Source organism: Alligator sinensis, unplaced genomic scaffold (assembly GCF_000455745.1).
Source record: "Alligator sinensis unplaced genomic scaffold, ASM45574v1 scaffold260_1, whole genome shotgun sequence".
Lineage (NCBI taxonomy): Eukaryota > Metazoa > Chordata > Crocodylia > Alligatoridae > Alligator > Alligator sinensis.
This window is the reverse complement of record NW_005842431.1, coordinates 661,715-677,403: the sequence shown is the minus strand read 5'-3', so window position 1 is coordinate 677,403 and position 15,689 is coordinate 661,715. Positions and strand designations below refer to the sequence as shown.

Genomic DNA, 15,689 nt, shown 5'->3' with positions numbered 1-15,689 from the left:
CTACCTGGCTGGGGTCATTTGAGCCCAGTTTCCCTCCTGCCCAGGCAGGGGGTCGGACTTGAAGATCTACAAGGTCCCTTCCGACCCGACTTCTATGATTCTATGATTCTATCTGTTGTTTGGGAGAGCTTTAGCCAGAGGAGATGCTTTGTTCTGTTTTGCATGAGGGAAATGCTACAGTTTCTGTTCAGGTCTGAAGCTAAATCTCACCTGTCTGTCCATGAGAAGTGTCTGAGGCATAGGCGGTGGAAGGTGGGGTTCTTACGGAGGACAAGGCGGGCACGGGGATCCCAGGGGCTCCGTCCCCTCCAGTGGCAGTGCAGCCAAGGCTGGCCCTGCTCTGGCCCCCAGCTCTGGGTCCCCCTGGGTGGTGCACAGCTGGGGCCAGGGTGGGGAGGCAGCTGGGGTTGGCGCAGCCAGGGCTGGAAGGCAGCCAGGGTCAGCGGGGGCTGGGAGGCAGCTGTGGCCGGTGTGGCAGCCAAGGCTGGTGCGGTCAGGACCAGGAGGTGGCCAGGGGATGCCGCTACCCCCCTGGCCCTTTCCCCTCCCCCGTCAGACTTTCCCATGGTGGGGGTGGGGGTGTGTGCATGCATGCACGTATGCATGCTCAGCCCCACCCCCTGCAATTTTTTTTCTTACACCGCCTATGGTCTGAGGACTTGATTTTTCAGGCTGGTGGTCAAAACAAAGGTATGTTTGGGGGAATTACTAGCAAACTAAGAAGTCAAAGAATTTCATTTTAATTTAGGGATTTGCATTTCAAAACAAACACATTCAGGTGAAGCATCAAACAAAGTTGTTTTTCAGCTAACATATGAACCATCTCATTTTAAAAATACTGAACTGAAGTGTTACATTTGTTTTGTTCTTTTTTCCATTTTCTTAGGCGATGGAATTGGAGGATTTTCAAATGCCTTCACAGAATGCTTTGCTTAGCTTTATGCTTGGTGAAAAAAAAATTTAGTGCAAAGAATTTTGTCTTGCCATTGTGCTTGTAAGAGTCTTGATTTCACATGCATGACATACTTAACACTACCTCAGTGTGGAAGCATCTGCTTGCATTTCTGAGAGTCTCTGAAATACAAATTCCTCAACTAAAGGGAACCATATTCGATTCTTCCAAGGGTAATTGGAGAAGGGGCTGCCCATGAGCATGAAGGGCCACCTCAGCTTCCACACAGAAAGTCTCTCTTGGATGTCCATTCTCATCTCCTGAGAGAAGTTTGCTGTTCCCACTGTAATGGTGCCCATCACAGTAACTTGAACTCCTTTAACTTCTGCCCACCCCTGATTGTCATTCTGAGAAGGACTTCAGCTCAGCTTCCATCTAGGGGCCACTGTATAATTCACCGCCGTCATGCACCTGGAGATGCAAAGATTGTCCTTGGAAAGCTAAGTGTGATGAGAGCCTGCTGTTGGTTTCATTGGCTCACTCTTGATTCCACTCACTCTTGCTCTGTGGATGTTTCCTTGCAGGAGTCGCATCATAGGAGAGACACCAGAAAATTAACTCTTGGGCATCATGCCCTTGAGGAAGACATCTCAGGGAATGTGGCCAAGAGGTACCGCATTTCTGTTGAGGTAGGAAGGAAGGGGATACGGGAGGGGTTTTTATCACAGAACATAATGGACCCAGCACACTATCAAGGGAGAAGTTCCCCATGCCCAGTAACTCCTTGGTACAGACTGAGCAAACTTTTGCATCCAGAAAGATTTGCTTGTTAAGTGGAAGTTTACCACTGGATCAATGCCTGTTACACTGACCCTTCGATGAGCTTACCAGCTAGCAGCACTTTAGCCTTGAATACCAGGGAAGATCAGGCTTTATGCTGGATACTGATCTGCAAGTAAGTCCGTCATTCAAGTCCAGAAGCTGTTGTCTTCTACCTTGGATGTGGAACTTCCTTCCATCTCCTCCTGGACAGTCCCTTTGGGGATTCAACATTTTAAGTGTAGCTTCAGTCTGTGGATGCTCATTTAGGGTGGCGGTAGGCTATTTCACAAGTGATCTGGACATCTAAACCTTCTGGAGGTTTGTTATCCACAAAAAGTCTGATTTTCAGTCTCACTTGCAATATTCCTCATGTTGTATAAATCAAAGCTTGTTTGAAGAACAATAGATGTGCAGAATCCCATCAGCTTCAGTAGAACATGTGCACGGGTGCCCGGGTGGGAAAATCAAGGCCTTTACTCTTCCTATATTATCATTTTGTTACATTACAGTCATAATGTCCTCCACGCACAGCTCTGGGTGGGAACTTGGGTATGTACAAAGCCAAATCCCTGGAGTCCTGGGAAATCCCTGCACCCACTCTATACACAGCAGTGACTATTAATGGTTGCCATAACAGGTCTCATATAACTATATCTTGTACCCAGTGCATAAGGGCTGTGTGCCCCTTGCCTAGACTCACTGTCCATTCTCACTTCCTTCCCCTCACCTTGAGCTCCAATAAACCAGCCTCTAGCGGGGAACACCCTCTTGTTACAAGTCCGAATTTTTCACTCCAACATGATGAAACCATGTCCCTCCATGAGCCAATGTCTGTCCAAACTCAGGAAGGTTTAATTAAAACTGAGGTTACCTTTTAGAACTTAAGCATTCTTTAACTTCAAATAGCAGGCTGCATTGAAATCTTACGTGGCCATGGACATATTTGGACAATTTTTGGTGGAATGGGGATCAGTAGCTATTCAGCGCGGAGTTACGGATACAGGCTCTGAATCAGAACATCCCAGACCTTAAATGCTGGAAGATGTACGTGAGAGAGGAACAGTGGAAGAAAACCTTGGTCATACACGGTTCACTCTCCCTTTCAGCATCCAAACTTTGCTGCTGTGCAACATGGGAGACTAGGCCAGATGAGCCTATGGTCTGACCAAGTAAATAGCAGTTTTTATATTGCAAGCCATGTGAAATCCAATTTTGTGGAACTTGTCATATTGAATGAAATAGTTTTAATGTTTGTAATAGTTGCCCATTAGCCAGTTTAGGAGGAAGACAAGATTTATCTTCTTATCTAGGCCATTGTTTTGGCCTACGTGCGGAAGGTCCTGACTTTGCTCAAAGTCTTAACTTTTGAATTTTATCTTTAGAGGCCTTTAACAAAGAGAACCTAAAAATGACCCTTAAGCAAATATCCCGAGTTCCGAGAGATCAAACCCTAGGGCCTTTTGACAAGATTGGAAAGAAAAGGTCACTTGCAGTGGTATGGAAGTTCCCCAAAGTAATTAAAATGGTCAAGAAAGAAACTAATTACCAAGCAAAAGAATCTGTAAAGTAAGATCCGAGCCCAAATTTGGGAGTAATGACAGGTTTGGGTAGGAGTGGCCCAAGACGGCAACTCACTCAATAAAATCCGTAACCTACTCTCCCAAATTGGAGGTAAACTTCACTTGCAGATAAACGAAGGAAGAATCGCAAGTGTAGACCGGATCAGACTGATCACCTGAACCACCCTCTCCGTGAACACGAATCTCTTAGTTCACGCTGAAGCTGCAGAGCGCCCGAAAGGGACTGAAGGAAGGGGACATAGTCCTATCAGTATTGAGGCCAGCCCATTGAATCGTATTGCTGAGGCGAGCCCATTGAACCGTACTACTGAGGCCAACCCATTAAATTGTACTACTGAGGAATTAAACCATATCTAGGTGTTTGGCTTCTCGGAATTCTAGGATTGTAAGTATATTATAAAAATAATAGTATTGATTCAAATTTAACTTTTAGTTGTAATTGTAGTTGTTTTTGTAATATTAATTCTTATAACATTGTTTGGGAAGGAAGTGCATTCAGAGTATTGTTTCTGATATATGTAATTATTGTGTTTTTAATGTTTGTGATATTTCTTAAAGCTAAGCAGTGTTATATGCGTAGCAAAGAATTTTAAAATAAAATTGTGTTGTATGAATTAAGAGTGTAATCATTGTGAAATCGTGCAATCAACTAACTACTCCCCCAGCCAGTGCATCAAAACGAATCAGTAAATTGTGTGGGATTTTCTCTATTCCATAACCCACTAGAGACAGAACTTACTTAGTCCCTAAGCCAGTGGTATGCAGCTCATGAATCCCAAGCAACATGCTGCTTGTGAAACCATTGGGAGTAGTTCACAGGCCCAGGACATGAAAGGTCAACTGAAGTGGAACAGGAGGGCAAAGTATGATGTTGCCCAGAGCACAGTGCTTGCAGGGTATTGTTGCTTTTCAGCTGGTGAGTGCAGGGGATCATGGCCTGAGGGAAATGAAGCCTTTTAAAATCCTACGCAGAAGGAAGTTCTATATTAAATCAATCTAAAGGTGCCTTCTAATAGCAGAGTGGACACCTTTATACAGCATCTTAGCTGAAATATTCTTACAATGTGATTTAACTCACTGATGAATGCATTGCCTCTCCCAGTTTTCTCTGCTGGTCTCTGCAAGGACTGGATCAGAACTCCACAGAAGTCAATAAAGAGACTCATTGACTTCCTGGGGCTTTGTTTAGCTCTTCACCTAGTTTCAAATCCTGTCCTGTCCTGTAAATGGCCCCTGGATCTTTTTGCCTCTCACTATTGCAGCACATGATTCACCATGTTAAGCGCCGGATGATGTTCTTCTGCTTCTCCTTTGCTAAGCTCTTGGACTTCTTGGTAGCTTTATGGGTTCCAAAATCTCACAAGTAACACAAAGCTTCACTTTCCAGGCAAGCAAACAGCCCAAGCCAGGCTCAAGTCAAGCACCATCGTGTAAGATGCCAACACGGAGAGCAAAGCACACTCCAGCCCTTCGAAGGAAGGTATGAAATCCCCTTAGTGGAAGATGTCACCACTTCATTTTACCAGTAAGGATGCTTATTAAAAATAGCCAACAGTTGCCCTCTTGAAGTGGGATGAAGATTTTTATACTGAATTTATTTTAAAGGATGACTCTGACACTGCTATTGGATTGGGTTGATGTTAAAGGGGTTCCATATGTTGTTTCTTCTCCATTATCTTCTGTAAGGACAGGTACAAACCCTGAAGAAGCCAGTGAATACATTGCTCTGAGTTTCCTGGCTTTCCTTCAGTGTTTTGTCTGTTATTTCATGCTTTTCTTTGGCTGGGGGCACAGAACCGTTGGAAGACTGTCAGACTACTTGTGTTTTCTTTCTTTAGATTGTGGCAAAACAAGAGCCTGCTTCCAGGAATGTCCAGGCAGGTCAGGAAGCCCCTTCCCAGGGACTCTGGCTTCCACTTCAGGTGATAGTTGAACACTGCTGTGGTTCAGTGGGTAGAATTTCTCTCTACCTGTGGGGACCCATTGCCTCCAGGTATGAGGAGAATTCACAATGTGAACTCTGCTTTTAAAAAGGCTTCCCCTCCATTCAGGGTGTGAGGTGTCCCTTGTTTCTGGGAGTCAGCTGGTTTTCTGAGCCTACCTGGGCTGTTCTCCCTCATGGCTCTCTGGGCAGAGACTGCCAGCCCTCTGCTCCTCTGAGTTCCCAACTGTTTGCTCCCCTATTGTCCGTCAGACAGGATCCTTCTCCCGGTCATGTTTATGGCCAAGGAGTAACTTATCAGGTCAGAGGGAAGGCCTTTGGGGTTTCCACAGTCTCCTGTGTGGATCAGTTGTCCTGTCTGTGAAAAGGAAATAGCCTCTGCTCTAATCCCTAAACACCATGCAGAAACTTAGTGACAGGGCCCCATCCAAGACTTTTCCTCAGGTGACTATCCCCCTGGCTTGAGTGGGACATAGCCCCATGGCCAGAGCTTCAAGGTCAGAACACAAATGCTATGGACCAATCCCATGGCACCCAGTTAGCAAGTTGGAAAACATTTTGCAGCTAGGAGTTGTCCCTGTCCAAGTGCTAAATCTGACCTGTGAAATGCCTACAGAGCTATTCCTAGTGAACGGGCACAGAACTCTTCCTGCCTGGGGCAGCTCTGGCCCTGGTTCAGGAGCAGCAGCAGCTGGGATAGTGGGGGACATACTCCCTCTGCCCCAACCCAAACCCCAGGGACCCTCCAGGGGTTCTGTGCTGTCGCAGTGCAAGAGCTAACTCTGTATTTTACTTTCCAGGCTTGGGTCACTCCAGATCCCAGCCCAGGGATGTCGGGGAGGGGCACCAGCAGGAGAATAGAGGAATTGCCTCGCCCATTGGAGAAGTTGGTGAGTGTGAAAGTCAGGTTTCCTGGCCCAGGGACATTTTTTAAATTCAGCCTCTTAGTTGCAGGAGCACTTTCCTGGGAGATGTGCTTGACTTGCCGTTTGGGATAACTGTTATGTGAATGCCCAGCTTCCCCCTAGCCACTGCACAGGTGAAACCATCTTCTGTGCTGGAAGTTCAGTGCCGAGGCACCCCTGTGCGGCCAGTGACCTGTACCAAGCTTAGATGGAGTCCAGGGCTAACTAGAAAGGTCACGTAGCCCTGTGGAGAATCTGCAATCTCGAGGAGTTTCTGTGAGGGAAAAGCGCAGACTGATCAGTGACGACTCCTTAGTCAGCAAGTGCCTGAGTGTATGAAAGGCGCCTTCTGCTAATGACCCGATCTTTTCAGAACAGAGACAGCGGCGAAGCTGCCGTGTCAGGGAAGCAGCTGGGACAGGCAGAGGTGAGTTTCCCTTCACAGTTGCTCCTTGAACCTGGTCTAGGATCCCCTCAGACTGTGGACATTGCTTACCCCTACCCATGGGGACACTTCACACTGCTGGAGGCTGGATTTCCAACATGTGACCCAGCAGGCAGCAGCTGTCAGTACTGGGAGGACAGTAACCCACGGGGGCCACCTTATGTCCCTGATGGAAGTTTCTGACTCATGGGACTTTACTGATATTAGTCAGGACCAACTACTAGCCAAGTGGACAGCATGGACAGAGAGAAAAGGTGATAGAAATGCAACATGCCCTCCAATTCCCATCTGGGAGCATGCCACTGCCATCACTCACATTAGTCCCCCTGCCAAAAAATCCAACCTTGTGATGTGGGATCAGACCTTTGGTATTGCTGGAAGCAGAGGTTTGTGGCCCAGCCTCTCCCAGGCTCATGATGCAGGAAACCTTGTACAGAAATTTTCCCTTTGCAGGCTCTGCCTTTCTCAGACTTTTGCACTGAAGGGTCAGAGGATTCATGTTCTGTACAGACATGTATAAAACCCCATCGTGGGGCTGTTAGCCAATGTCTGCAAGCCTGAAACCTGTAAGCTCAGGTAGTAGAGCCTGGAGGAAGAAAAACAAATTGGGGGGGTGAAAAAAAATTGTGTGGGCAGAGCATGCGCATGCCCCCACCCCCACCCCCACAGAAAAGTCTGTGGGGGGAAGTGCCATGGAAGGAGGCGGCATTGCCCAGCACTGCGCCCTGCCCCAGCCTCAGGGCCCTGCCCCATTCCCAGCCTCGGTGGGCACCGTGCCGACCCTGGCCCGGGCCCTGTTCCTGGTAGGCATTGCACTGACTCTGTCCCCAGTGGGCGCCGCCCCAGCCCTGACTCCGGCCACGCGTCAGCCTTGGCCCTGGAGGGTGCTGCGCCAGCCCCATCCCTGCGCCAGCCTTGGAACTGGTGGGAGCCGCACTTGTGCCGGCCCTTCCCCCAGCCCTAGCCCCCCTCCCTTCCTCACTGCTGCCTGTGGGCACCCCTCCCCACTCCCGCTGCAGCCGCAGGAAGGCCGTGGCTGAGCTGCCTCCCTGCCCTATCACTGCCCTACGTTTTGCCGCCTGTGCTGGCAGCCTGAATGGATGGGTGAAACTCCCAAGGAACTTAGGAGGCTTTTGTCGGGTGGTTAGAGCCGTAGCTGTGGCTTGAATTGCTGTGAGTGATCCCCTTGGTTTAACGGCACAATCTCCCCTTGGCTGGTGGAGCAGATGTGGTCCTGTACCTGTGGGAGCAGGTTTTGGAAACTATTCGACCGGTTAAAATTCCCCGCAGGGAAACAACTGTGGGAATATGCTGTGCCTACAGACAAGTTTTCTGGGAAGGACTGGCATCTGCCTGAGCCCCAATCTCCACCACCCGGTCATCTTGCCCTTCTCTCCTCACAGAGCAGACACAGCCGCTTCACTTCAGTGTTTTCTCTGTTATTTAATGCTTTGCTTGGGCTTGGAGCACAGAGCCCCTGGAAGACTGTCTGACTACTCCTTGTGTTTTCTCTTTTCAGACTCCTGCAAAAAAAGAGCCTGCTTTCATGGATGGCCAGGCAGTGAAACCAGCCCCATCCCAGGTACCCTGGCTTCCCTTTCAGCTGACAGTGAGTGCTGCTCTGGCTCCATAGGTAGAATCACTTTCTGCCATTGGAGATTGCTTGTCTCCAGGCATAAGGGGAATTTGCAGTGCAGTGAACTTTGCTTTAAAAAATGCTCCCTCTCCCTTCAGGGTATAAGGCACAGTCCCTTGTCTCTGGGTGTCACCTGGTTTTCTGCCCCTACCTGGGCTGTTCTCCCTCTCAGGATTAGGCTGGTCTTTTGGGACTGGGTCCTGGAAAGGAAGCTGAGCAGTGCTGGCGCAGTGGTTCTTCTGGGTTAGGAAGACCTTGAGCCAGAGACAATGCTACATTTTGTTTGGCCTGAGGGAAACGTTCCCATATCTCTTCAGTTCTGAAGTTAAATCTTCCCTGTGTGTCCATGAGAAGTGCCTGAGAACTTGATTTTTCAGGCTGGCAGCCAAAGCAAAGCTAGTTTTGGGGGAATTACCAGCAAACTAAGCAGTCAAAGAATGTTTTGACATTTCCATTTCAATTTGGGGGTCTGCATTTCAAAACAAATATGTTCAGGTAAAGCCTCACACGAAGTTATTGAGCAGCTGGGGTGTGAACCATCTCACGTTAAAAATACTGAAATGAGGTGTTACATCTCTTCTGTCCCTTCCCCCTTTTTTAGGCCATGGAATTGGAGGAATTTGAAATGCCTTTGAACATTTATTAGCTTAGCCTTAAGATTTGGTGGAAAAAAGTTTAGTATAAAAACTTCTCTCACACTATCATGTTCCTAACAGCCTTGATTACACATGCATGTGACAATTAACACCACCTCAGTATGGACACATCAATATGTGACTCTAACAGTCTTGGAAATACAAATCTCTTCACTGAAAGGAACCATATTCCCCTCTTCCAAGGGAACTGAGACATGGGTTGCCCATAGAAATGAAGGGTCACCTCAGAATGGATCTTGTGCACTGTCAGGGGAGAATTTCTGTCCAGAAGATGTCCAGGCCCAATAGCAATGCCAGGTCTCTCTGAACCAGTTAGTCGGGAAGGTGCCCCCCCTGCCCTACCTTCTGCCAGACTCCAGTCTAACACAGCCGACCCCCTCTCTCCACTCAGGGATCGCCAAAGGTGCAGGAGAGACGAGCCCGGAGAGACATCTGCTTGCTGCCCTGGGTGCATTTTAGAGCAGCTTGTAGAGAAAGCCTGGCTAAGTCCCCCCAAACATCCACTGAGGTAAGGGAAATGAATAGTGAAATCATCAAGTTATGTTTTTCCAAAGAGAGCAGTGGGTGGAGTGTGAGGCTTTCCCACGTTCACCTCCTCTCCTTGGAGGCAGAGGGGTGGAGCTGTCTTTCATGGGGGCCCAGGCCAAGTTACCCAGGCACCAGTGCCCAAAACCCCTGGGCTTAAGGTCAGCAAGATTCATGAAAGAGAGACTTTCCCTGTCCTAGAAAAATTGCTTTGCGGAGTGGAGCTGAATGTACACAGTAGTAGTTGAGTTACAGTAACAAGAAGGGCCCATACCCGACAGTGCCGGACCCTGTGCTTCGTGACATCTCTGCTGAGAGGCTGCCAGCCACCCTCTCCTTGGTGCTCCCAATTTTTCCTCCCTGTTGTCAAACTGGATTCTTCTTCAGTTCATGTTCATGGCCATATTGTAAGTCATCAGGTCAGGGGGAAAGCCTTCAGGGGTTTCCGCAGTCTCTTGTGTGGATCAGTTGTCCTGTCTGTGAAAAGGACATAACCTCTGCCCTAATCCCTAGACACCATACAGAAGCTTAGTGACAGGGCCTCATCTGAGACTTTTCCTCAAGTGAGGATTCCCCCGGCTTCATTGGGACACAGCCCCATGGCCACAGCTGCAGGTTCAGAACAGAAATGCTGTGTTTGTTAAGTTACAAAATGAAACAAATTACCCCTCTCCACCTCCCGAATATCTATGAAGCCCTAATTCAGGCTAGAAAGACACTGTGGACCAATCCCATGACATCTAACTTGCATGTGGGAAAGCATTTTGGAGCTAGGAGTTGTCCGTGTCCAAGTGCGCTCGTAAATCTGACCTGTGAGATCCCCACAGCTAGTCCCGCCAAAAGAGTGTACACGTCTTCCTCCTGCAAGACCACAAACCACCTTACATTAAAAGTTCTTAAGTGTTTAAAAGCAACTAAGTGTTTAATCTAAAATGCACCACATTTCTGTTGAGTCAGGAAGGAAGGAGAAACGGGATGGAGTTTTTGTCTCAGAGCAGAATGGACCCCATGTGCTGTTAGGGGAGAATTTCTCTCCAGAAGGTGTCCAGACCCAAGACCATCCCAGGTCACTTTGAACCAGTGAGTCCTGAAGGTGTGCTGTTTCATAGCTCAGGAAAAGGCAGGAAGACTTCTTGCTCTCAACAGGGCTTTATTGCAGCTACTAACACCCACAAAAAGATGGCTGACAGCTCCTTTTCAATGTCTTCATGTCAACCCTCAGGAAAGGAGTTAACCCTTACTGCTACAGACGGTGCCTTCCTGCCCTGCCTTCTGTCTGACTCCAGTCTAACACAACTAACCCCCTCTCTCCACTCAGGGATCGCCAAAGGTGCAGGAGAGACGAGCCCGGAGAGACATCTGCTTGTTGCCCTGTGTGCATTTTACAGCTTGTAGAGGGAGCCTGGCTGAGTCCCACCAAACATCTGCTGAAGTAAGGGAAATGAATAGGGAAAATACCAGGTCACAGTTTTCCAGAGACAGCAGTGAGCGGAGTGTGAGGGTTTCCCATGTTCACCTCCTTTCCTTGGAGGCAGAGGGGTGGGGCTATCTTTCATGTGACCCGGGCCAAGCAGCAGTGTCCAGGGCCCATAGGCTTCAGATCAGCAAGGTTCATGAAAAAGACTCCCACTGCTCTCGAACAATTGCTTTGCAGGGTGGAGTTGAATTTACCCAGCAGATATTGAGACCTTCTCTGTTTAGCTATGATAACAAGAAGGGCCCATCCCTGACCGTCCTGGAACACATTGCTTCATGATCCTATCCTCTGTTCCCAATGCTTTACTTCCCCATTTTCCATCAGACAGGATCCTCCTCCAGGCCATGTTCATGGCTGAAGAGTAAGTCATCAGGCCAGAGGGAAGGCCTTTGCTTTCGGGTCTGGCAGTCTCCAGTGTGCATCAAATGTCTTGTCTGGGAAACTAATATACCCCCTGCCCTCATTACTAAATATTGTGCACTAAGGTGCATGATATTTCTTTCCTGCCTATGCAGGGGGTCGGACTCGATGATCTATTGAGGTCCCTTCCGACCCTAACATCTATGAAGGTAGTGACAAGGCCCCATGCATGGCTTTTCCTCAGAGGAGGAATCCCCCTGGCTTCAGTGGGACATAGCCCCATGGAAAGAGCTGCAGGGTCAGAACAGAAATGCTTTGTCTGTGAACTTACAAGATGCAACAAATTACCCACCCCCCCGTCTCCTCCCAGATATCTAAGAATCCCCATTTGAGCCTGGAAAGTTACTTTGGACCAATTCTATGGCATCCACCTACTGGGTGGAAAAGCATTTTGGAGCTAGGTGTTGTCCCTGTCAAAGTGCTTTGCTAAATCTGACCTGTGAGATGCTCACAGAGCTATTCCCAATGAACGGGCACTGGACTCTTCCTGCCTGGGGCAGCTCTGGCCCTGGATCAGGAGCAGCTGGGATAGTGGGGGACATACTCCCTCTGCCCCAACCCAAACCCCAGGGACCCTCCAGGAGTTCTGTGTTGTCAGAGTCCAAGAGCTAACTCTGTATTTTACTTTCCAGGCCTGCCTCTTTCCAGATCCAAGCCCCAGGATGTCAGGGAGGGGCACCAGCAGAAGGACCAATGAATTGCCTTGTTCATTGGAAGAGTCGGTGAGTCTGAGACTCAGTTTTCCTGGTTCATGTGGAAAATTTTTATTCAGCTTCTTGGCTGCAGCACCGTTTGGCTTGGAGATGTCCTTGTCCTGCTTCTTGGGAAGCTGCTACAAGAGCACCCAGTTTCTCCATAGCCACTGTATGGGTGAGACCCTTCCCTGTACTGGAACCTGGATGTGGGTCTCCCCTGTACTACCAGGGACCTGTGCCAGGCTCAGGTGGAGCCCAGAGCAGACCCAGATGGTCACATGGCCCTGGGTGAAGCTGAATGAGCTTCAGAGGCAGCTCCATCACTTCTACCCTCAGATTAGGGGGGTGTTACCAGCAATGTCTCTTGGTGTTTAGTAGCCCCACAGCTGGGACTCAGAGGAAGCCTTAGGCACATCATCTGGGGAGGGGCCCTAGGCAGGAACTGATAGCAACTGTGTGAGGTTTGGGAGGCCTCATGATGGAGCAGGGGCCAGGAGCTGAAGTGCTGGAAGAAAGTGCTGGTTAGCAATGGAGTCATCAGTTTTGACTGCACCAGTCTGCGAGCTGTGTCAGCTTTCACCCGGGCACATCCATGGGCATTGCCAGGGGTGCCTGTCAGTGGGGATTGGACTGTGGCTAGGGAATTGTGTTGGTTTTAATCAAACGAGTTGTCTTGGTGGAGTCATAGAGTCACGAGATGTTTGGCTGGAAGGGACCTCCAGAGGTCACATCTAGCCGAACCCCTTGCCTGAGGCAGGGTCCACCCTATCCAAACCATCCCATACAAACCGTAATCTAAACCGGGGGTGGGGAAAATGGCAAATCTAGTCGGTGGCTGGACTCTATTTCCCAGCTGCCCCTGCCAGCATTTTCAGCCGGACTCCATGGAGACCCCAGGAGCAGTGGGGCTGTGACAGCGCAGGCCAGGGTCTCCATGGAGACCAGCCCGAGTGGTGCTGGCAGGGCACATGGCTGGGCCGGGAGCTGCTCCAGGGCTGAGGCTGGGATTTTGTGGCAGTGACAGTGCAGTGCCCTTCTTATAGAGCAGACACAGCCAGCTGTCCCTGTGTCCACAGTAACTCAGCGCCGCACAACCCCCAGGTGCACACTGCAGAGACTGCCTTCTCTGCCTGTAGCCCCTGGTCCCTTCTCACTCACACAGTGCTGGGCCCTTGGCTGAGTGTTTGAGCAAGATGCCCGGTGGCTCTCAGCTAACGGCCACGTGCTGTGTGAGTGAGGGAGAATGGGGCCGTCTGAGGGAGGAGGACATACAGTCCCTGGTGTGCACAAGAGGTGATTTGGAGGCAGCAGGGGTGGCCTTTCTCTGAGTTCAGATCTTTTCCAACAAAAGTGCCTTATCGTCATGTTGTGACAGGGTTTGAGTGGTGGTGTTGCCACGATGAAAACATGCGAGAGGTAAGGGGTTCTGTGGACAATATCGGGCCAAAGCTTGTCTCAGTCTGTTCCAAACATGCAGCTGATCCAAAAAAAAAAAAGAGCTCAAGCACAATAATTCTTACTTCTCAGGTATTCGTCTCCTCCTCCTCTTTTATAGAGTTGAAACTGAAATCCCGTGGAGATGTTCTCCACAACCAGCTTCTGTATCTTTCCATTTATCCCGGTTGCAGCACCTGAGCAGAGACTGGAAGTGCTGGGTTGGGGGACAGTTTTCTGTTGTCCCAGTCCTAACACAGTGGGGCTCCAAGGCACCTCTCAGACTTCACAGTCCTGGCAGTAACATTGTGCTAAACTTTCCAGGCAGGAACAGTTTGGAGTCCTGGTGAAGCAAAAGCGTCTGAGAAGGGGATGGTCCAGTATGTCCTGGAGTCATTGCAAAAGGTATCATATGTCTCTTACCAGTGAACCGCTTTTCCAGTCCTGCACTCCAGCAATGACTGTGTAATAAGCAAGCAGTCGAAACTAGCCTCTCGTGCGTGGGTTGGAACATCTTCACATGGCATCTCAGCTGAAATTATATTGTACTGGTTTCTAATTCACTTGATCCCACATGAATTCTGCTGGCCTCTTGTTCTCAGTTGTTTTCTGTGACTTGGTTCTGAATGTTTCTTTTCACTGGGGAAACTGAGAGTCAATCTGAAATATTTTAATGTTTCCTTTCTTTTGTTTCCAGATTCCAGGCAAAAACTTTGTAGCTTGGCACAGCGTCCGAAAACTGCTGTCCTTGGTTAGTCTCCTCTTCAGCTCCCCCAGTGCCCCCTTACAGTAACTGCTTTATGCAGCCTCAGGCCTGTATAGAGAGTATCTTCAGACCTACATGAATTGGGGGCTTCCAAGCCCTCATGTGATTTATAGTGATGGGGACTTTGCGTAAAGCAGAAGTGGCTGGCCTCATGAGCTGGCTGAGTTTTGAAGGCAGCTCTATCACCTCTACCCTTAGACTTGGCTTGTGTTACTCATCAGTGATGTCTCTTGACACCTAGTAGGAGTCCCAGATTTGGGACTCAGGGGAAGTCTTCTAGGACACATCTTCTAGGAAGGGGCCCTGGGCAGGAATTGATTGCAGCAACAAGAGGTTTAGGAGGCCGGACCCTGGAGCAGGGATCAAGACCTGAACAGCTGGATGGAAGTGCTGGTCAGCAGCAGAGCCAGAGGCTTTCAGTGTCCCATCGGGGAGCTGTGTCGGCACTCACGCAGGCACAGCTATGGGTACTGCCAGGGGTGTTGCTCAGTGGGGATTGGGCTGTGGCCATGGCGTTGTATTGGTTTTAATTCTATGAGTTTTCTTCTCTTTTACTGATGCCGTGTCATGATGCCTTTCACTGCAGACACTGAAGAAAATCCTAGGGGCTGTACTCCGGCATTTCCCACACCCCACCGGGAACATAGACTGGGACCCACAGCCACCAGCTCCCCCCCGGTAAGATGCGAGAACAGTAGAATCCCAGTGGCTGCTTGGTGGCAGAGCTCAGTGGGGCGAGGTCCCAGGGTGTGGTGCCTGCCTCCTCTTGGCACCTTGGGAAATCTTCCTCATTGCATGGAGGTGTTGTGTGGGCATTGCTTACCCCTACCCCTGGGGAAAGTTCCCACTGCTTGAGACTGGATTTTGAACATGTGTCCCAGGCAGGCAGTAGCTGTCAGTGCTGTGGGAACAGCACCAGCTTGCGGGGTCTACCCTGTCTCTCTGGTTCTGACTCTTGTGACTCTGCTGGTGTTAGTCAGGACTAACTTCTAGCCAGTTGGGCTGGATGGATGAGTGAAGAAGGCTCTGATGGGCTGGTGCCCTGCATGTCATCAAGGTTGTCCTCAGACTATTTGCTAAAGGGCCTGACAAGCAATTCCAGCTGCATGGTGGTCTCTGCTCATCCCTATACATCACCCTTTGCTTTTTCCCCCTCCTATGCCACCTGGGAAGTTGCTGAGAGTTTTTCTGCTGCTTTTTTGTGTTTCAGGATCTGGTCTGTAGGGCATCAAGTCTGGAGGAGTCGATGTGGGGGGCTGCACAGTGTAGGGAGGAGAGAGCAGCTGTGAGGAACATGAATCTGCAGGTGGTTAGGGCAGAAAATCAGCACCTGAATGCTACTCCCCCTGCTCAGACCCATCCCTCACCACCCTCTCTGCCTCTCCGCTCCCCTTATATATTATGTTAGGTTAGGTTAGTTTATATTGTATTGTATTTTTTATGTAATATTGTATTTTATTATTTCATATTATTTTGCATTGTCATGCACTGCCT

At 49.3% G+C, this 15,689-nt stretch overlaps 1 protein-coding gene across 1 annotated transcript in view; it reads left to right on the top strand.

The window, feature by feature from the left end:
• The window catches only part of LOC112551341, a 23,135-nt gene extending 7,651 nt beyond the window's left edge, over positions 1-15,484 (top strand). The window contains exons 7-19 of the mRNA XM_025211830.1: positions 1,477-1,581; positions 4,682-4,774; positions 5,133-5,216; positions 6,037-6,126; positions 6,515-6,568; positions 8,106-8,168; positions 9,270-9,386; positions 10,722-10,835; positions 11,933-12,022; positions 13,754-13,834; positions 14,127-14,180; positions 14,782-14,873; positions 15,406-15,484. Of these exons, the coding sequence (XP_025067615.1) occupies positions 1,477-1,581; positions 4,682-4,774; positions 5,133-5,216; positions 6,037-6,126; positions 6,515-6,568; positions 8,106-8,168; positions 9,270-9,386; positions 10,722-10,835; positions 11,933-12,022; positions 13,754-13,834; positions 14,127-14,180; positions 14,782-14,873; positions 15,406-15,484 (1,116 nt within the window). The remainder of the gene's footprint in view (positions 1-1,476; positions 1,582-4,681; positions 4,775-5,132; positions 5,217-6,036; positions 6,127-6,514; positions 6,569-8,105; positions 8,169-9,269; positions 9,387-10,721; positions 10,836-11,932; positions 12,023-13,753; positions 13,835-14,126; positions 14,181-14,781; positions 14,874-15,405) is intronic.
• The last annotated feature ends 205 nt before the right edge of the window (positions 15,485-15,689 follow it).